The 22,352-nt window shown below is 44.4% G+C and overlaps 1 protein-coding gene across 2 annotated transcripts in view; it reads left to right on the top strand.

Moving 5' to 3' along the window:
* Positions 1-6,881: 6,881 nt before the first annotated feature.
* Positions 6,882-22,352, top strand: part of ATMIN (ATM interactor) — a 34,681-nt gene continuing 19,210 nt past the window's right edge. Inside the window, exons 1-3 of one of the 2 annotated variants that reach the window (XM_085637538.1) lie at positions 6,882-7,162; positions 19,593-19,721; positions 21,285-21,484. In XM_085637538.1, coding sequence (XP_085493664.1) covers positions 6,938-7,162; positions 19,593-19,721; positions 21,285-21,484 — 554 coding nt within the window. In that variant the 5' untranslated portion in view covers positions 6,882-6,937. The remainder of the gene's footprint in view (positions 7,163-19,592; positions 19,722-21,284; positions 21,485-22,352) is intronic. The other variant, XM_085637539.1, reaches the window with a different exon arrangement.

The raw sequence follows: 22,352 nt of genomic DNA, 5'->3' as shown, positions 1-22,352 counted from the left end.
GCACTTGTGGCGTGTGGCAGTGAGGGAATCCGAGGAGGAGGTCAATAGGGGGGGCCATGGAGGGATGAGGGGCACTGTGGAAGGTGGTAGTAAAGGTTAGTTACGGAGAGAGAGGTTATTGGTGCAGTGCTAAAAAAGACTTTCGCATCAGCGCTGAAGCCGGCCCTGTCATGGCCTTTTTGTTTTTGTTTATTTAATTAGCAGTCGGGTCATAAGGGCTACTATAGAACATACTTTAAAGTGAGTGCTAATTATATTTACCGCTATATTCAATGTTTTAAGTTTGAAGGTGAATTTACTAATGTTTTTACCGGGAAAAATGAAAGTGGAGCCCGATGGTGCCTGATATGGGACTTGTGGAGATGTGGGGTCTAGTGGTTGTATGGGCGGAGCAGGATGGGCGGAGATAGGGGAGGACGAGGAGCGACAGGAAGGGGCGGAGTAGGAGGTCAGGTCGGCAGTAGAGGGAATGACATGCTGGTGTAAGGAATGAAATAAAGAACGAGAGTATAGAACCCTCTGTGTCTGTCGTCATTGAGAGTGAAGACACGACAGCTGGCGACGAGAGTGGGATGGAGCTGGATGCTCTCCCGAAACACCAGCACGCCGAATAAGCTGATGAGAGGCTGGTAGCAAGGAACCAGCAAAAGCGCCGTCTCCCGCGACAGCGTGTGAAGAGCCTGAGCGAGCGAGAGGACCGCCGCCGTGGCAAGCCGCTGAGGGAGTGAGCGCCCTGTAGTGAGGAGGACCGCCGCCGTGACAGGCAAGAAGAAAAGTGAAAGCGCCGGCGCGCGTGTTCCCCAGATTGATCGGAGCAGCGAACGTGAGGGCTGCCCGCCTGCCTATGAAGCCGTGAGTGAAAGAAATAACAGTAAATGAAACTGACTGTGAGAGGATCCGTTCAAGCAGCGCGCTGCCTCTGGAATGAATGACTCGAGAGCCCGGCAACACGTGGGACGTCTGCACACGCTCCCCAACCGGCGGCCATCTTAAAGTCAGGCGGACTCTCAGACGCTCCATGTAAAAAGGCCCGGGCGGCCATTTTGAAGTCAGGCAACAGTGAAATATCATCAAGCACAGGCAAATACAATAGAAAAAAAAAAAAAAAAAAAAACGTGGGGATCTCCCTAAATACTGAGCAAGACTCCACGAGGGACCCCCTGGACCTACTCTGCGCTGCCGCTGCACGCATCACGCGCACACCGCGATGTCGAATCGTGGGTCCCCAGCCCAGTCTCCAGCGCGCCAAGATGTGAAACCAATCATCATGGGGATGACGCACCTGCGCCCCCCAGAACCCCTAGCGCTCGTGGTCGGGAGCAGCATGGGCCCTCGCTGGGAAGAGTGGATTGAAGACTTCGAGGACTACATTAAGGGCTCGAAGGTGACAGGGGACGAAGATCAACTGATCGCACTTCGGAACCTCGTGGGCAAGGATGTCAGCAAGATGATAAAGGAACTCCCCGCCGCGGACGCGGGAACGTACGCGAATGTGCGCGCCGCCCTGGATCGGAAGTTTGTGCACAAGAAGAATGTAGATTATGAACGCTACGTATTCCAAAGAGCGCGACAAGAAAAGGATGAAGTCATGGGCTCATACATAACAAGGTTGCGGCGCCTGGCGCGCCACTGTGAATTCGATGAGTTCTCAACGGATGACGCCATTCGCCTACGGGTGATCGACGGCTGCCAGTCGGAGACGCTACGCAGGAAGTTGTTAAAAAAGAGCCACACGCTGGATGAAATTGAAGAGATCACGAGACTCCATGATCAGACCGAAGAGCAAGCCAAGACAATGGAGGCAGGACGCGTGGACCGCAAGGAGGTAGTCTGTCAAGTACGCACCGACCGCCCTCGCCGGTGGTCGAGAGAGCGGGAACGACAAGCTCGGCCGCCATCAAGACACCACCGTCACCCCGGTCATCGACGACCTGACTCGGGGAAGAGAAGCAGGCGCCAGGATCAAGGAAAAAAGGCGCCATTGAGAAGATGCTACCGATGCGGGTACGACTTCCCTCATATCGGAGCGTGCCCGGCCCTGGGACAGAAGTGCCACAAGTGTGGTCGCAACAACCATTTTGAGACCATGTGCGGCGACTATCGCCGGGAGAAGGACAAAGCCTCCACGAGGTCACCAAGAGGTGAGACACGCCGCCACCACGCGCGGGCGGTACGCGACCGCCGGAAGTCCTCCTCCAAATCCTCCCAGTCGAGCAGGGAGTCACGGTCGTCAAGATGGTCTAGAAGATCACCGTCAAGAGACTCCGAATCACCTTCGAGTGAACACGAATACTCTGTAGAGTATGCAAACATGATTGCCGATCCCGATCAGCTCAAAAAATACCCTCGGCTGGACATTTGCGTTGGCACGCATCCCACAAAGTTCGTGATGGACAGCGGGGCATCCCTCAACTACATCCCAGTGACTGAGTATCAGAAAATGAACCCTCGGCCTCGGCTCGATCCCGCACATGTGCGTGTCTACACCTGGATGTCCAGGAAGCCGCTCCCATGCCTGGGGAAGTTTTCGACGACGCTAAGGCACCGGACAACATCCATTCCGGCCGTGATTCACGTCATCGAGGGACCGGAAGCCGACTGTCTCCTCAGTCTGCCAACCGCTGAACGGCTGAAACTGGTGGAAATCCTGTACCGCGTTACTGGTGAAAATGACACCGTGCACAAGTTCCCAAAACTGTTTTCTGGACTCGGGAAAATGAACAGAGGTCAGATCCGCCTCCACATAAATGACAAGGTCCGCCCGGTCGCCCAACACCCGCGGAAGGTCCCGTTCCACCTTCAGCAAGCGGTGGAGGATGAGCTACAAGACCTGCTGGACGCTGGCATCATCGAACGGACGGAGGGCGCCACACCATGGGTATCTCCCGTCGTGATCGTCCCAAAGAAAGGCTCACCCGGGAAAGTGCGACTCTGTGTGGACATGAGAATGCCCAACACCGCCATTGAGAGAGAACGCCATCCCGGACCTCACCTAAGTGACATGATTGCCGCCCTCAATGGGGCGAGGGTGTTTTCCAAACTGGACTTAAACAAAGGCTATCATCAACTGGAACTGCACGAGAGCTCCCGCTATATCACAACGTTTGCAACGCACCTCGGGTTGTTCAGGTACAAGAGACTGAATTTCGGCATTTCATCAGCCGCTGAAATATTCCAAGAAGCTATCCGGCAAACGATACATCACATCCCAAATACGCTGAACTACAGCGATGACATTCTAGTCTATGGGGCGACGCTCCAGGCCCACGACACGGCTCTAGACAGGGTTTGCCATGCTCTCCTGGAGGCTAACCTCACGCTCAACAAGGAGAAATGCGAGTTCCATCAGTCGCAACTGAAATTCTTTGGCCACATCTTTTCAGGAGCCGGAATGCAACCAGACCCTGCCAAAGTGAGTACTCTGAACAGCACCAAGAGTCCACTTGACGTCAGTGACGTGCGATCCTTCCTCGGCATGGCGAGTTACTGCTCGAGGTATATCAAGGACTATGCCACAATAAGTCACCCACTTCGCACGCTCACCAAGCAAGGACAGGCTTTTGAGTGGACTCCCGAATGCGAGCATGCCTTTCAGGCCATCAAGAGTGCGGTAGGCTCGGTGGAAAGCCTGGCCTATTTCAGCCCAGATCGCAAGACTGAAATCACAGTGGACGCAAGCCCCGTCGGGCTAGGAGCCATCCTGGCTCAATATGACCAGGACACAGACCACCGCCACATTGTGGCACACGCCAGCCGGAGCCTTTCCGACACGGAGAAAGCCTATTCCCAGCCGGAAAAGGAGAGCCTTGCGGTGGTGTGGGCGTGTGAGCACTTCCATGTGTTCATCTACGGGAAGCATTTCACCATGGTAACAGACCACCAAGCCCTCGTCACCATCTATGGCAACCCCCGGTCCAAGATGCCACCCCGCATCGAGAGGTGGGGACTCCGTCTGCAAGAATACACATTCACGATCGTGCACAAGCCAGGGAAAGCTGCTAACCCGGCTGACTATATGTCGCGCCACCCAGAAGACTCTCAGCGAGACACGCCGTCCATGGCAGACGAGTATGTCCATTTTGTGGTGGACCAAGCGCGGCCACCGGCGGTCCCCCTGGAGGCCATCCTGGAAGCCACCCAGCAGGACACCATGCTGCAGCAGGTAATCCAAAGGGTCCGAACGAACAGATGGCGGCACGAAGAGGGGGAGGACGGAAAAGGTGACACCACAAGGCGTCAGGAGTGGCAAGCATTCCGGAATGTGTGCGAAGAACTATCCGTCACACCTGATGGCCTACTGCTGCGAGACGTTCGAATTGTGATACCCCAACAACTGAGACAGGGAGTCGTCAACCTGGCACACGAAAGTCATCGAGGAGTAGTCACGACGAAAAGAGCGCTTCGTGAACGTGTCTGGTTCCCCTTCCTAGACAAGATGGTAGAGCACACCCTAAAAGACTGCCTGCAGTGCCAAGTGGTAAGGCAAGGAGACCCACCCGCTCCACTCCAGATGACACCCCTGCCACCAGGAGTATGGCAAGAGCTGGCCATGGACTTCTACGGCCCCATGTCATCGGGCAAGTACGTGCTAGTTATAATAGATGAGTACTCCAGGTTTCCCATCGCCCGGTTTGTCCCATCCACCAACGCAGCTGCCACGCTCACCATCCTGGATGAAGTATTTGCAGCCTGGGGTCTACCTGCGGAGGTGAAAACAGACAATGGGCCTCCGTTCAATGGCCGGGAGTTCAGTGATTTCCTGACGCTCATGAATGTGCGACACCGACGGATCACACCCCTATGGCCGCAGGCCAACGGCACAGCGGAGAGGTTCATGGCCACCTTAAAAAGGACATTCCAACAGGCTGCTCTGGACAAAAGAGACCCGCAGGCGGCCCTCAATGATGTGCTCCGAGCCTACCGGACGACGCCGCATGCCACCACGGGCAAATGCCCTGCTACACTCATGCTGGGGCGCCCGGTCAGGACCCGGATACCCACCTGGGAGGGAGCGCTGCGACCCATTTCTCCCAACCGTACTCATCGAGAGGTCGAAGCCACTGACAAAGCTCACAAGGACACCATGAAAGCATACGCCGATGGGAGACGGCGGGCTCGCTCTCTCTCGTTCCACGAAGGGGACTGCGTGATCGTCAAACAAGAACAGTCCAAGAAGACAGACAGCAAGTTCAGAGCGGAACCTCTGACGGTCATTCGTCAGAAAGGCACCATGCTGACAGCAGAGTCAGACACCAGGCGGGTAACCCGGAATGTGTCTCACTTTCAGAAGTGCAGCCCGGCTCTGCAAGAGCCTCTAGAGTCGCAACACACAACTTCGCAAACTCTGCAGCCTGCGACACAGAGCAAGGGTGACAGTCCAGTGGGGCAGCCACCCAGAACAGAATCTAACACAGTGCCTGAAGGCCGAACACTCCGTCCACGACACACGATCTGCCAGCCCAAGCGGCTGATTGAGGAGTTGTAACTTTAGTGACCCCGGTCATTGCTAACAAAGGGGGAGATGTGGAGATGTGGGGTCTAGTGGTTGTATGGGCGGAGCAGGATGGGCGGAGATAGGGGAGGACGAGGAGCGACAGGAAGGGGCGGAGTAGGAGGTCAGGTCGGCAGTAGAGGGAATGACATGCTGGTGTAAGGAATGAAATAAAGAACGAGAGTATAGAACCCTCTGTGTCTGTCGTCATTGAGAGTGAAGACACGACAGGACTGGGGCCCAAGGTCAGCTGTGAGATAAGGTGCACTGGAGAGGAGTAGTGGATAATCAAGCCTGTAAGGGAGTGTGTTGCAGAGTCCGGGGTCAGGTGGGGGTAGTAATGAAGAGGGATTCTCCCTGAAGACTCGCACAGAGGGAGCCCGAGTAGTGTCACTTGCCTGATACTCCCACCTCAGAAGCCTCCTCTTCCCATCAAAGGAACATTACATGGAAAAAACACTTTTTGAGAGTGATAATATTTAGAAAGAGATTTGGAAAAGAGTGCGTTTTACTGGGCCTTGTAAGACTAGAAGAGATAAAGGAGGGCCCTGAAGCAGGCCTGCCTAGACATATATGCGACAAATCGAGCCCGCAGTGGCCCACCCAAATGCACCCTTGGCCCACCCAAATAAAAATTCCTGGAGCCGGGCCTGTAGGGAGGAGAAGCAACAGAGGAGGAGGTAATGTGTGGGGGAAACAACATGTTGGGTGCGTTGGAGAAGCAATAGGGGGAGAAGAAGAGGGAGCAAGAAGGGCAGCAACACAGAGGGTGTGGAAGAGAAGCAACAGGCAGGAGAGCAACATGGAGCTGGTGGGGAAAAGCATACAGATGAGAAAACAATAGGGAGAAGTACATGAGGGCAAGTGCAAGACTGTTACTGAGAACTGCAGTCACGCACAGTCTGTTGTCTCCAGTTAGTGCCCTTCCATTTCTGGTATGTAGCAGCAGTTAGTTTCTCGTTGCCCAAATGTGTGTAATTTTTTATATCTATATCTTAGCTTAATCTTCTTTGCTTGATTTTGCTGGCGAGTAAGTGTAACTTGTAGTCTTTGAAATGACACTCATAATTACTCGCATATTAAGAAACTGTCACAAATAGCACTCTGAAACCTTGGCAGCTATGTGAATCATCCGTTACTTGAAATGTTTCATAATCAATGTATGGTCACCTACGATTCTTACAGCTTTTCAGCTGCATCACCTGCAATTTTTTTACTAACACCAATGGGCGCGTTCAGGCTCTCAGCCAATCAAAGCGTGCGCTGCTCGAGGACACATTTGTTATCCGTGAGTTCTCATTTTGTGGGCTCGTGACGTTTCGATCCTTTTTCTACGAATATTTGGGCTTCTATCTTTACTACACTTTTTGCTGCTGGCTCCACCCAGGAAATGACACCGGTGTTGTTGCTTAGTGTTTTGGGGCGGCTGGTCCGTCGTGCGGCACTATGGCTGCTGCCTGTGTTTCTACTGCCAAAAGGACATCTAAGAGTGGAAGCCCGCGGGTTCGGGCCGATTTCTCGTGCGAGCATTGGGAGATCGTGAAGCCGTCAGTTACCGACTTGACACGAGAGGGGCGAAGCAACATCCTCTGCACCGTGCAGGGTTGCGGGAAAGTGCTTTCTAACCCGCCGGCTCTCAATATGCATCTCGTTAAGAGTCACGGTGTTCAGGTTTGCTGTCTCCGTCTAATTACTAGTTTGTGTGTATCGTCTCAATGTTCTCCAGTTCTGCCTCCCTCTTACTACATCTTTCTAGTTCACCTTCTGTGTCATGACCCAGCCGGGCCGTGTTATCCACCGTGCTACACGCGTCCCCTCAACCCTTCATTATGACTCGGAAGTGCACACCTGCGCCAGTTCTGCATTAGCGAACTGCCGGCCCTCGTTTCTCTAGTGTCCCCGTGAGCGACCTTCTTCAACTGTTTTATAGCCCTTAACGATCTCTTCTCTCTTCATTACTGTGAATCTTCGTCTATTAACGGTTTAAAATTTTAAATGGCTGAAAATGTACATACCAGATTAAAACCGGATTGTCACATTCTTTAAACACGGTTAGATTAAGTGATTTGACCAAGGTCACAGGGTGCTAAACTAAGGTCTGGACACGAACGCGATGAACTCTAAAATCGTCACCTCTGGCTGTTTGGCCAGATCACTTCCCCTCTTCACTCCATGTCCACTTCGTTCTCTTTCACTGGCCCATGTCTAGATTCTCAACACTTATTCTTGTCCACGTTTCCTTTTCTTCTACCTTAACCATACTATCCCAATGATGCCTCCGTTTTGTTAACACTGTTTTTTCTGACCTCCCCACCATGCCCCCTTTTGCCTTCCTTCATAATAGCTTTACTACACCCATTTACCAATATACACACCCCTTACATCAGTCATTTCCTCTCATTTGTTTCACACGAAATACAAACTTTTTTGCCCCAGTGGATTTAATGATAAACGAGTTTGTAATATTGTATCGTGTTAAAGATGCAGTAGCATGGCGGTCATATTAATGCTTTGATATCGGCACGTTTTATTAAGTATCTATGGTGAGGCTTGTATGTAATTTGAAGATAGCAGGATGTTTACATCTTCTGAGGATATTGAATATGCATATTGAAGACAAAAGTCCTGTATTTTTAAAACTGCTTGGAAACGTGCGGTTCTCTTTGTCATAGCTACACTTTGTATAAGAGTTACCTAGTGGAAGTGCAGCTTAAATTTAAAATAGATCTGTAATATCGGTTCCGAGTAGCTTTTGATGCAAAATTAAAAATGTTAAGAAAATATCTAAAACATACACATTTTAAGAATAAAATAGTTAATCCGGTTAAGGCAGTTATACGTTTACACTCATCGCTTCACTCGTTCTAAATACAGAAAGCAAAATTGTTTATCGCAGCTACAGGCAATTTAAATTCTCTATATAATGCTTTTACTTTAAATCAATTAACTCTTTAGCCAAAATACGGAAAACCCGTGTTATCACTCAAATATATTTTCACTTAAATACAATTCCTGTGCTAATTGTGTTTTTGTGTGTGACCGGCTTAAGTGTTACAACCTTCAGGCACAAAATGTTAGTCCTGTCCCCTCCAAGCAATGTAATAAACCCTTCTCAATTCAGACCTTCTATTTGCAAGTATTACTTACAACGTAAGTTTTGTGTAAGAATATCGCAGGATTCGCCTCTTATTCCGCAAATCGTATTATGATTCACACATACTTTGATTTGCATTGAATTTGCAATTCGGTAATTGTAGCAGCATGAACTACGAGAGCCTTCTGAGATCCGAGTTTATGTAGGTAAACTCATATCTCTGCAGGTGCAGTTTCTTGTAAGAGCTAACCACACATAGGATTCGTAAATTAATTGTCCAGTTGGAACTTCTGTTTTCTAGTCCAGTAATTCATCTTATCTGTAGTTAAACCATAATATTATTGAGCTTTTTATTTTAAGATTGATTATGAATGTTATAGTGCCACACCGAGACCTACCCTTGTTAAACAACAAATTCACGGCCTTCCCTCCTGTAGAAAACCCCTGTGTATATCACAATGTACCATCCAATCCACCACCATACTACAGCTTTTAAGTTAAGAATCCGATAATTAGTCCCCTGCTAGAATGATGTGGATCCTTTCCCCTAAAGTATTGGACAAATAATAGGCATAGGCTCAAAAGCAGGTCCAGCGTTCAGACTGGGTGCCTGTGCAAAATGCCAAATATTCCAACAAGGTCTTACAGGTTGTCAGATTTCTTATGTACTTCCTGAATATTTGCTGTCAGCCTTTCCATGGGCAATATATTTCACAGTCTGATATGCCAGTAAGCAAGAGAACGTGCCTCTTTTCTTCCACTGAGCACGGTAGTCAGTTTTGCACACCCAGGGATCGTCAGATTATTTCTCTGTCTACCTGTTTGAGGCCAATAGTTGCAATCTCAGAAGCACCACTCATTGATCTTTGGACAGGGGGCGTACTGCCATCTGCCCTGTTGCCCTTAGTGCTTTCCTCCAGAACTTGCAGAGTCTGAGACAACCTTTATGAGATAAGCAATATATTGATTTCTGATTGCATTTTCTCCTGCAATTGTGGGCAGTGAGGGAAGTGAGCGGGTGATAGGACTTCGAATGATATAATGTAACATAGCAATGGTGTAATACCAGTCGCAGAGCATCTTATAATGAACCTCTTCATTCTTCACACAAAAGAGCTCTACTGTGTATCAAGCCATAGTGTCGAACAATGTTCTCTCAATAAGTGTCCTCTCTCTAATGACTGACTCACTTATTGCCAGATGCATCTTTCAATTTTGAAGTTGGACATAATGTAGATGTTCAGATTTGGCTAGTCTTTTTTGCAGAGACCAAAGGACTTGATTGTGCCATTTTTGAACATATCAGAAATCACCCTACCTCCACCTTATCGCCATTTGTCACAGTACATATTGAAATGTGTGGTAAAGTCCACCAACAACTGCTTTCTCCATATTAGGATATATTGGTTTCTTTTGGTGTTAGACCACTCAGTTGCCACCTTCGGACTCCATAATACAGGTAAAAGTGTGGTAAAGCTAAACATACACATGACTTTTTGAACTGCGGTAGGTATAGCGGCTCGCTGGGGTGCATATCTTTCCATAGAAAACAATACACATAATTATATAGCAGTGATAAACCCAGAGGCTTAATAAGTTTATCAATTTAACAGAGTCTATTCTACCCATACAAGAAGTAACGTTTGAAAACAATCTCTTATGGTCAGTATGAATCTGAGAGCAGGGGCGAGTAATTTGCCTTAAAAAGGTCTGATAAATTTGGTGTGATTTTTTTGCCCTGAGGTATTTAATTTAGTGCAGGGTCCACTAAAATGAGGAACACAACTCCAGTCATCTCACCTCCGCCTCTAGTGTGAGATTCAATACCTGGCTTCGTAATATTGATTTTATATCTGGCTACTTATTGAAAAAGCTGGAGCGCCTACTCGCTACAGGAAGGCAATTACCTGGTTCATCTAGTGTCAATAAGATTTATGCAAATAAGACCAGTTTATGCAGTTCATTCCAAAGGATGTACACTACATGCTTCTTGAGCATCTAATGCCATAGACAAATGGATTATTACAAAGGGCGAAAAACACTGAAGACAACAAGCAGTCCTGTCTTATCCCCCTCTTCACCAAAATCTGATCAAGTGACTGACTAGTAAGGACTGTTCTGACAGATGGCCTGCTGCATTTGGCCATTTTCAACCTAAACAAACTATAGGTCCCAGGTCAGTTGCCTCCTGAGCTTGCCTTAGGAATCCACCTAGTCGAAGGAGCTCTCAGCATTTTACAGTACCAAAACGTCTAGTACCCTTTTCCTTTTGATTACTGCAATCGTCTCCCTAAGCATAACCTAATTGGTCCTGGTGTACCAATCCCACAACCAAACGCTCAAACCTAGACGCCAAAATCTCAGTATACATTTTAACATCAACATAAAGGATTAGGGAGGGAGATACTTGCTGTGTTTCAGCTGCGCTATTACATTGTGCTACTAATTTAGCCATCGGACAGGAAGCTAAAGTTTTATAAAAATTGCTCATGTTGCCACCCGGACCTGGAGCCTTATGCACATTCATCATGTGTATAGGTGCAATACGTTATCCTATTTTATGGGTCCCTCAGAAGGTTTTGGCTGTACTAGAAATATCCTACAGAGCATTTCCTTAGAAAAATAGTCTGTGTGTGAAAGGTAGGCATGCAGAATACAAGCATGTACAAAATCTTAACTCTCAGTTTCTCCTCCTCTTGTCATTGTGTGTGTTATGTCCTAGTTAGGTATAATCTATGAAATAGATATCCAATTTTCCTTCAGCTGACTGGCTAATTGAGTCCTGCTTTATTCCCGTTGTCAGTGTCTTAAGGTGTTAGTTCTGCCCTATTGTACATATATCTCAACTGGTCTCTGATAGACACCATAGTCGGGTAAAGTCTACTAGAAGGCCTCTAACTACTATTTGGGACTCTTGAGCTCCAGTGCCATCTTCTGCTTTTTTTTTCTTTTTTTCTTTTAAAGCTTCACCCTTATAACTGACTAGAACGTATCATTAGGATTTCTTTTCTAATAATTGGGATGTAGGTTCTGTCTCCCATCTGATTTGTTCCAACCCTAGCTCCGTATTTATCATCACTGGAACATGATCTGATGCAGAGATTAGGCATAAAGCAGTAAACTGCATTGAGAGGGCCCTACCATTACTCACAAATATATAATACATTCTTGAAAATGTTTTATGCACTTGCTAAAAGCATATTTTCTCTGTCCTGATTGTGGAGTAGCTCTAAAATCTGCTTCATGTAATGAAGTCTTAAACTTCTTGGAGAAATCATTAACGCCTCCCAAACACGATCTATCCTTTTGACCCTCATACGCACAATTAAAAGTTAGCTACTGAAGGCATTCTGTCCCCTTCCTCAAAATCCAGGAGGTTTAGCATAAAATGTAATTGGAAATCTTGTTTCTTATTTGAGGAGTTCCATTGCCCCATCAGATAAACAGTAACCCTTTTACCATTACGCATCAGCATTGCAAGGTCTTGTATTACCTTAAATATTGAACTGGTGGTCTCTGAAGAGTAAAAAGGTACACCATTAAGCTTGTAATGTACATTAGAATTATAAATGTGCATGTAATGCCTGTGCTGATCACTATGAGATAAGTGCTTATCCTGGAGAAAAACAATGAACGAAGGATGGATTAGAAGTTACTTCTACACTGCCAGTCTCATAATAGATTTGATTCCCTTCACAATGGATGACCAAGACCATGGTACAATGAGTTAAAAGGAATAGCATTTACAAGTGCATCAATGTATCCGCCATCTCCTTTGAAAAAGCTTCAGTTAAGCTCCATAGCAAACAAATGTTCGCAGTACGTGGCAGAACATTACATAAATGCCCACCAAACTGAAGCCTCAGCATCCTCCCCTAAAAACTATTAAAACACCAAAAACACATAATCCACTTTGTAGGGAACACCTAAAGTGCAAGAAGACATACCTCCCAATGTGCTGGTAAGATTCTATATGCCAGCTGTCACCCATGTGGGCTAACAATAGAATATTTAATCCCAACTGCACTGGGGGGTGCCTGCCCACTATATATTTTATCTACATACTTACGTGATATAAATTAATAGCCCTTTCCTCCATTAATCACCCTTCTACTTCTTTAGATAAAACCTATTCTCTTGAGCCCTCTAATATACTTAAATAGACTATTTGAATTTCCTAAGCCTTTCCTGTTCAATCTATAGGAATATTCAGCCTAGTCCCTTGTCTCAGCCCTTACGTGTTTGTGTTCTCTTGGTCCCTTCAAGTAGAATTTTTCAGTTTGAGCGTGTTCTCTCAAATACCCATGCAACTCGGGCCTACCTGCCTCAATCCATTTCTTAATCATTCGGATCTCTTCCCTTATGTCAATCTTTCTGTTTTTTTTTTTAAATGTCATGACTGCCCCTGCCTCTCCTCTGTCTTGAAAGGGACACATTTTGTTATCCTATGCAAACACTATACCAAAAGGCTAAGCCTACTTTCAGCGAATTATACCCTTTCCGAGTCTGAACTATGTTTGAATGATAGCCGTCTCTTAATATAACCATAGACATAGGGGAGAGTTCGCGTAAAGTCTTGTAAGCTGTCGTACTTCAGACTTCTTGCCACCCTCAGTACTTCTCCCCCCCACCATGTTTCTTTATTACATTTTGCAGTTTTCAGTGTTTCTTTTTCATTTTGCAGTTTTACTATATCTGAGGTGGTTACCATAGCGATATGGTGTAATCATAATATCATAAATGCAAGAAGGAAAAACACATTACATATGTCACGTCATTTGACCATTAATACACATGTATAGGGAAACATTGTGGTAACCAAATATACACAAAAAGAAGTAGAAAAATAGGAGGCACAATGTAACAATCCTAAGCAACTGATGTTGTTTGAGGCTATCATAATGTGATGTTACAAGGCTTACAAAATAAAACTGTTAGTTTTGTAGACATGGTGGGTGCACAGTTTAGATAATAGGCTCAGCACCGTGCAGAGATATGTCTGCCACTTCTTTCTTCCTTCTTGAAGTAGTGGCATTTAGTGAGGTGCAGTTCTTGGACTTTGATCATGTATAGGTTGCTGTGGCCCTACCTGTGCTATGTGAAGCGGTTCCTCTGTATGGCCATCATCCAGCAGCAAAGTGAACATGCCTAATGCAGAATTTTATAGATCTGGCCCTCCTGCTCTTTCTTTCAGCACATTCATGCATATATATATCCTTCTCGGGCAGTTTTCCAATTCCTCGCATTTTGAGTCTCTGATTCTGTGTCGGAATGAGGAAATGTTTTTCAATGTTGTTGAACCCAGCCTTTCTTGGTGGTACAGCCTATTCTCCACCTCCAAATTGTGTGACCCACACCAAAACATCGTTTCTTACATCTTCCAGTGTAGGACATAGATTGGTTAGCAGTTCTTGTATCCCTCATCATCTAATAATTCTCTCGCTAATGCTGCCTGGCTACCCTGCAAATCTGACTTGACGAGAGCCTGGGTAGCACTTTATGATGGTACTGTCCTCCTTTCAGGAACATGTCTGCTCACATAGCTACCAACAGCAGGGTGCAGAAAGACTATCAACGCAGATCCTTTTGCGTGCACTTTAGTGGCATTTGAAGCCTGTTTCCCTGCACAAATTTTGTCATACGAGTGTAAGCTCATTGGGTTCTGAACTCCATGGAGGGGAGGTACACTTTCATTGCACAACGTGTGTCAAATTGAACCTCTGCTTCACTGACAGTTTAAGGATCAGCATCACAATGATTTCCAGACATCTTTTTCCTTCCTCCATTGTAAAATCATTTAATTCATTTCCCTGAGGTGGGAAGGGGAGGAGGTTCAGCAGTAGCATCAAGATTTCAAGTCGCATCTTTCTGCCTTATCTCTCCAGTGTACCATCCCTGCATCACTCCTACTGAGTGGAATCTCTCGACTCAGCAGTGCAGTTTGCTGAGGGGCTGTGCTGACAGGTGTTGGCGGGGGTTAGAGAGTCAAGTACTAGAGAGACTACACTGAACAGTCTTGAAAGAGTACTTCTGACTGTGCGGAGGAGATTCATAGTGCCGCGGCTCACGTTCACTTTTGCTGGAAAGCAGTCTCCTCCCCATCTGTTTGTCTACACGGTCAGTGAGTCTGGGCCATTCCCCAGGCAGAGCACATACAGAGATCACTTGTGCTGCCTCTCTTCATCTTGGTACGATGGCTAGCCACTTCCTTAATCTCCACCTAAGTGCCCCTAAGATTTGAAATCAGTTCAGTGCCTACACACTTTTACTATTGAGAGACATTTTCATGATTGAGACTCACTGAACATCACTAATTCGGAGGTGGGCATCCTTTTTGAAAAGACATCACTCGGCCTCCTTTCTCTTGGGTGCTTTGTTTATTTCAGTTGTCTTCTTTTGATTTTATGGCTTACTTCCCCTATTGTCATACTTAAAAGCATTTTGATCTCAGTGCTATGATTGGTTCACTTGTGTCCTTTAGTTACTTGCATTCAGCGAAAATATATTTTAAGATTTTAATTTATTCCGTTCAAGAGAGTGCTTCTGTTTTCTTGTTCTCTCCTCATGTTGCTTCCCCCTTTGCTTAACTCCCATAACCCCATATCCTGTCCTAGTTCTTGTGTTGCTTTTGCTGCTCCACCCTGTCCTTGCTCCCATAACCCTATACAACTGTTCTCAGTTTTTTCATTTTTTTGCCTGGTGTACTATATAGACAGGCATCCATCTTAAAATGGGGTTTAACCCATTTCAAGTTGGCTGCCCGTGAATGCGCAACTGGCACTAAGAAATGCATTTGTAATATCTGAACATACCCGTTCAAAGATGGCCACTGTCAATGCGCACACATCATCCTCTGCCATCTTTGAATGGGTTTGTTCAGACTTTACAAACTCATTCAAAGATTGCTGCCATGGATCCATACCCATCCATGGATCCTTGCCTATCCATGGCAACTACCTTTGAATTAATTTTTATTCTTTAAACACTTTTTTTTTCAGTGAATGTAACATAATTCAGCCACATAGTTGGATGGTGTGTTTAAGACCTGCAGATGCTTGAATATGATGAGATTTGTCACTATAACTAGAGCTGCCAACCTTGAAAAATGGGGAACCAGGTTAAAATTCTGGCTTTGGCTCAACATGCTGTGATACTGGGCAAATCACTTGGGGCCTGATTACGAATTTGGCAGTCCATTGGACCGGGAACCTGTGGTGGAAGTGCGGTGGCGGTTGGGGACCGCCACACCAGTGGTTCGACGGCTGTATTACAACTACAGCGGTCGGACCTCCAGGGGACTGAAGCAACCGCACACAGTTCCCTGGCGGTGGCACAGCGGTAAGAGGCACACAATACGCTGGTGGTGCTGCTGTGGCACTGCCAAGCATATTACGAGTTTTCCTCAACGCCAGGATTTCATGGCAGTGTTCATGCCATGATATTCTGGAGCTGAGGAAACAGAGGGGGCCCTACAGTGCCCCTTGTTGCCTCGGAGCCCTTGAGTGCATGCAGGGGGACACCTGGTGGGCCCCCTGTGTGCATGCACGCCCTTTCCTACACAGCATTGAATTAACAGTCCATGCCGTGCAGGAAAGGGCCTTGACGCTCCCATTGTGTGCCTTTATTCAAAGGCATCGCAGCGGAAACTCCTAAGGACCGTCCGCCAGACAACAAGAGAACTCGTAATCGGGTGTGTTAGCCGGTGGTCGAGTTTAGCGGTGCGGTCCCACTCCACACTGCCAAACGCGCAATCAGGCCCTTAGTCTATATCTTAAAACATGAGTAACATAGTTTGGTGCTGTTGTAAGACTCTCTAATGCCATTGAGCCAGGATAGGCGCTTACAAAAAAAAAAAAAAAATTAATAATTATTTGCAAAAAAATCTGTATCCATATGTACCTTTTTATGATGATGCAGAGTGGCATTAAGAATAAAAGCCATGAACCTTGTATTATTTTATTAACTTGTAGCTCTAAAAAGTGACCTAACAAAGTCTCATTAAGGAAAAAAATATAATTGAGCAGTACCTTTCCAGTGCTGCTCCTAGATATAACCAGTTAAATCCAAAGTAGACAACAATGATTACTCCCCCCGCCCCACCCCAGCTCCCAAATGGTGAGTTGAGAAGTATGCTGAAACAGTTCAAAGGGTGGCCACCAGCATACATACCATTTGCCTTTTTAGGCCAGCTTTAACTTGAAAGTTGGGACTGTCAGAAGATGATGATTATCATGAAAAACTGATGAGCTGTCTGCAACTAGTTAATTAGGTGTCCAAGTATAGACCTAACATATTGGTTTCAGGATATAAACATTTTATGGGGGATCAGGAAAACCAACCCATAGATAAAAATAAATAATTATGGTCACAATTCAAAAGCGGCTCATAAAGCATGGAACATAGGGGCCCGGATCCTTTGGCTATTTCGTTTATAACTCCAAAGTTGAGATACTCCAAACCTTTTAATGTAGCCTTTCCTCCAATGACTGAGACCGTCCTGGTATTGTGCTCGTTTGGTGCGTACTGTAGAAGCTTCATTTGTACGTTAAGATATGGGACAAAGTGTCCCCTGCGAAACATTATAAGGATACTGCAAGTCACAGAGGAGTTCCATTGCCATTTAGAGGAATAAGGCTAAAAGCTGAGTTCCTTTATTGGGTTATAGTACTCCAAGGTGATTCAAAATATCCTTGTCATTATAGCAGGGGTACTTTATCCCTTGTAATAAATGGTCACACCGCTTAAAATCTTGGTGCATTGCTCTTTAATATGAAAGAAAATGTTTGCAAACATGAAAATAAAATCACTAGTTCAAATTAACCACATCAAAAGAAGCTGTTAGCTAGTTGTTGAAAAAAAGATATTAGTAGAAGTAAAATAGAATTCAGTTAAAAAAATAAAGGCACAGGAGAAACATGGCGAAAGATTCTGACTCTTCCATAACTTCCGAAGGAGTGCAAAAAATAAACATGTTGCCATAAGTATCTACTTTCTGCTTGGTATTGTAGTTGCCTACCTTTTACCTTGGACACTGGCTTTGTCAGCAGGCATTGTGACATCTGAACTCAAGTGTAATGAGTTATTACAGTTGTCTTCCGACATATATTCTTTATAATCTGTGACTGAGTGCATGAAAAATCGTTGACTATACAGAAATTAGTGAGAGGCGTTTATGCAGGTATTGCAGAAAGCCATGTATTGTACAAGGGATAAAGTACCCTCTGAAGTACATTATAAGAATATTACAAGTCACAGAGGAGTTCCATAACCATATAAAGGAAAGAGGATGAAGGTTATGGAACTCTGAGATGACTTGCAATATCCTCATTGTGTACTCCAGGGGGTACTTTATCACATATAATACATGGTCGCGCATCACCTTTCCCACAGACCGCTTCAAACCCTTGTTTGTAGCTCTTTCATATGAAAGCGCAAGTATGTTTACAAGCATGAAGAATAAAAATAAAACCTCTAGTGCAAAATGACATGTCAAAAATCTGTTGGATAGGTCTCGCTAACAGATATTAGGAACAGTTCAATATAAGTCAATTTAAAAATCTCTTTGCTGGTCATTGTAAGCTAATAAACATCTCTAATTCTGTGCCAAGAGGCCCTTCTGGATGAACGTGTGCTTTGCAAATGCATAATATGTTAAGTAGAAATAAAGCCAAAGAAAGAAGAGCATTGTTCTGTTTTTGTTGCTTTAAACCGCTGCTTCAATTATGATCTGTGACGTAACCTGCCTTTCACCTTGTCTGCTGACTCTGACAGCAGACATAGTGACGAAAGAACTCAACTGTTTCTTTATAATCAGCTACTGGGTGTGTCACAATTCGCCGATTCATAATGAAATTCGAGACCGGCGAATGAATATACTAGGATTACATGAGTGAGCGATCCTCTTATACCTTCTTCCTATCTGGTCTCCAGAGGGGCTGCTAGTGAACTAGCTTGTTCCATTTTTTGAATGTACATTCACGAATAGCTGCAGCACGCATGCACTTTTGATCTATTGCCGCTCTTATAGTTGTCCCCCAAAGGGGTCATTTGTGAATTATCATTGTTGGCACTCTCACGACTACTAACAGCTGCTGCACGCTTGCACTTTGATTTATTGCCGTCTTTTTAAACACTGAGTGAGCGGTTTCACTATGTCCCTCTGTCATTTACACTTTACTATTTTTATGATCTTTTATGATTGATGTTTCCTTGTAAGAATTTATTTAAGCAAATACAAATAAATATTGAATTGGATACATGGTTTACAGAACACTGTGTATTATAATAAGGTTAACTCAACTATGATAACTCCTAGTCGAATTCTGATGCCTTATCTTTATTATCGGTGACTGGGTGCTGCTCAAGTCGCAGATTATAAAGAAATTAGAGACAGGCGAATATACAGGATTACAGAATACCATGTATTGTAATAAGGTTAACATGAGGGGTGAGAGTGCAGAGGAATGATGCAGTGAGCTTTTTTTAGCGAGACTGAACACGAGAGAGGCATAATGTCTGCATGATTAAGTGTTCTTTGCCTGATCTATATGGACACTATAACGTGATGTTAGTTTTTACAAGTCGGGGTGGAAACTCCCAAATGTATATTTTAGGTCTCCGAGGATTAACGTTATACCACAGGTGGATATTTACAGTTAGGAGCAGTGATACTTAAGCAAAGTTATCTGTAAATGTGAGAGAATATGGAGTGTTTTTCCTCTATTTGTATTATCTTTCACACTATTAAGACTTAATGAAAGCTTTAAAAAAAAAAAAGAATAAGTTTACAATGGCTCTTCAGAATAGCAGGTTCATAACTTTTAATTTTAGTATTGATCTATTTTTGTCTTGTGTTCTGTGTGTGTGTTTTTCTTTTTAATTAGCTGACTAAATCATTTCATGGCCACAAGAATTTGTATTGAACTGTTTGCATCTGCGCGAATTTTGCATGTTGGTAAAAATTGAGGTCTACTGATAAATCTAATTAAATCAATCACTTTTTTTCAGGAAGGCCTGATAAATCCAACCGTAAGAAAAGTTCTAAAACCTCATACCCAGCGTTTGTATTGTTGTCCCATCGAAGGATGCCCAAGAGGACCGAACAGACCCTTTTCCCAATTTTCTCTCGTTAAACAGGTATTTAGATGTGCTCTGTTGAAATTACACAGAATCGTTACTAGTGTGGCTCTTTAATTTTTGTAGGCTCAGTTTTTGTGCACCAAACATGACTGCAACTGTGTATTGTTACCCAGTAATGCTATTGAGTGTCACTGGTCACATGCTAATAAACCACAAAGCTAAAAGGTTACCAAAACTCAGCAATGGTTTTTTTGGCCCAGGATGCACATTGCCCACTACGATGATTGTATTGCATGTTTAATTCAGTTAATTTAGTATGAAAAAGATCTAATTTCAAACACAGCATATTTAACGGAAAACCATATTTTATCTATTAAAGTGAATAGAAAAAATATGTTAGTATATAGTGTGATCTTATGGAAGACATTGCTGCAGAAGAAGCTTGTCTTGTCTGTAGAAGTGAGAGCTTTTACAACGGCACTCTTCAGTGTTAAGCTAACAGTGAGCCAGTGACTTCAAAGAGAATGTTGAGGTTTGTTTACCTTTCCTGATGAGAATGGGGTTTAACAAACAAAGAGGAGTGATGAACTTAGTGTGTTTTGATAAAGAAAATTATTTAGAGAACCTGCTCTTATTAGCTAATTAGAAGGAAATCTGACTGCAGAGGTAATTCCCCAGGCCTACTGGATAAAGTTCATGGTTTCGGTAATTGTCATGCCTGCAAGTTATGAATATTAACTCAAGGGTTTTACTTAATTTCTATGTAATGTGACTTTGACCCCCTTCTGTTTTTGCTTTAACATTAAGCTAAACGTAATAGACCACAAAAACACACGTTTAAGTATATTTGGACTTGTGTTGTGCTTCTGTAGTATGTAAACACTTTTATGTAAAGTTTTCCATGTAAATAAGGTTTTAAAATGTACATCAGTGAATGGCAAGGTCAAATGGTATGCTTGAAAATAACCGCAGTTTCAGCAGGTAGAGTTACAGCCTATATATAGAGCGAGAACTATCAAAGTTTGTCCTTTGGCTTAACATTATTTGAGACTAAGATGTAGTGACTGGGCCGCATTACAACCGAAACGTAGAAAGTAATAATGCAGAGAAGCTTCCTCGAAATGACATAGCGTGGGTTCAGACTTCAATACCGAATAGTGAAACCAATTAATTCTTTGTGGCAATATACATACGAAGTTCTCTACAACTTTTTGCAGAATTCTTCTGCAGAACGGAGGCACAGGCAAACTGTGAATATGTATATTTTCACAGAGAAATGTGTCACTCGGTGAATTTAGCACCTTACAAGTAGCTCAAAGGAATGTGTGTAGGCTTGAAATGCCTGTCTTCAAGGGAAACGTTACTTTATAAATGTATTGTAAGGAAGAACTTGGAGTTTGGTTTAGAGTTTGAGGGATGGTTCAAACTTGATGGATATTATGTGTATGCCTTATTAAAACTGCGTCGTATCCTACGGCACTTGTTATAGGAGTTGTGATGAAGTAACCTGTCCAACAAACTCTAATTCAGGCCCTTAGTTAGTAGATCACATGCACCACTTCAAAAACGTTTGAAACCTAAAGCTTTCTTTGTAGTATAATTCTTTCCTGTCACTTGTAGCACTTTATGAAAATGCATGCTGAAAAGAAGCACAAGTGTGAGAAGTGTGATAACTCCTACAGCACGGAAGGCGATTTGAAGCGGCATGCTAGTTGCTGCGGGAAAACATTCCAGTGTACTTGCGGATGCCCGTACGCTAGCCGAACAGCACTATTGTCTCACATTTACAGAACTGGGCATGAGATCCCAGCTGAACACAGGTAAGAGGAGTGTTACAACTTTACTTTTCAGTAGAAGTAATTGAAAAGTGCCAGAATTGGGCTGCACAAGGCAAAAATATGATATGTCGCTCCATGCGCTGATCTTTTTCCTTTTTTTATCTGTCTAGTATGAATGTTGTTGTTAGTATTATTTTTATGTTCTGCTTTACGTTTACAAACATGTCTCCAGGACACATTTCCAATATAGTTAGATGTTCTAGAACCGCTATATAAATGCCTAGAGTACCTAAGAAAGGCTCTGATGAGGCAAACCATCGTCCTTTTAATCCAAACATAGGGTGTAGAATTGTGCCTGCGGCATGGTATATTGCCTTACAAAACTGTAAGAATACCCGACTTCTCAAGATCTGGTCTGCTACCTTATTTATGGAAAGCTTTATGGATCCAAAGATTTCCATCAACTCCTTCCTCCTCCATACCAAATTTGTTGCAACCTGAATATTCTATTGCAATTTGTCGTCTTAGATTTTGGAAGTGCCATGCTGGCTATCAAGCAATGGTTACCTCTTCTAAACAAGGCTTAATATGTAGTCATGTCTCCATCATGACTGTTTCCCATTTTGAGTGGCTTCTGCGGGAGTAATCTAAAATCAAGGTAGGGTGGTCTATGAATGAGTGACTGTCAGATATTGCCTCTTGGGCATTCAGTTTTTATGGCTGCTAGGATCTTTTAAACGTGAAACAGGAATGCAGGCGAGTAAGTAAGTCAGTGGTTTTTACTGATATTACTGTGGAGTGTACCATGAGTATGATTTGATGTGTATGGGAAGAAGCAAATTACTGAGTTATTCAAGTGTTATATCCTGCCTACATTGAAGCTTTTTTAGAGGATCCTTTAGGCTCCATT

The sequence above is a fragment of the Triturus cristatus genome, chromosome 12, assembly GCF_964204655.1.
Source record: "Triturus cristatus chromosome 12, aTriCri1.1, whole genome shotgun sequence".
Lineage (NCBI taxonomy): Eukaryota > Metazoa > Chordata > Amphibia > Caudata > Salamandridae > Triturus > Triturus cristatus.
This window is presented reverse-complemented; position numbering and strand designations above follow the sequence as displayed.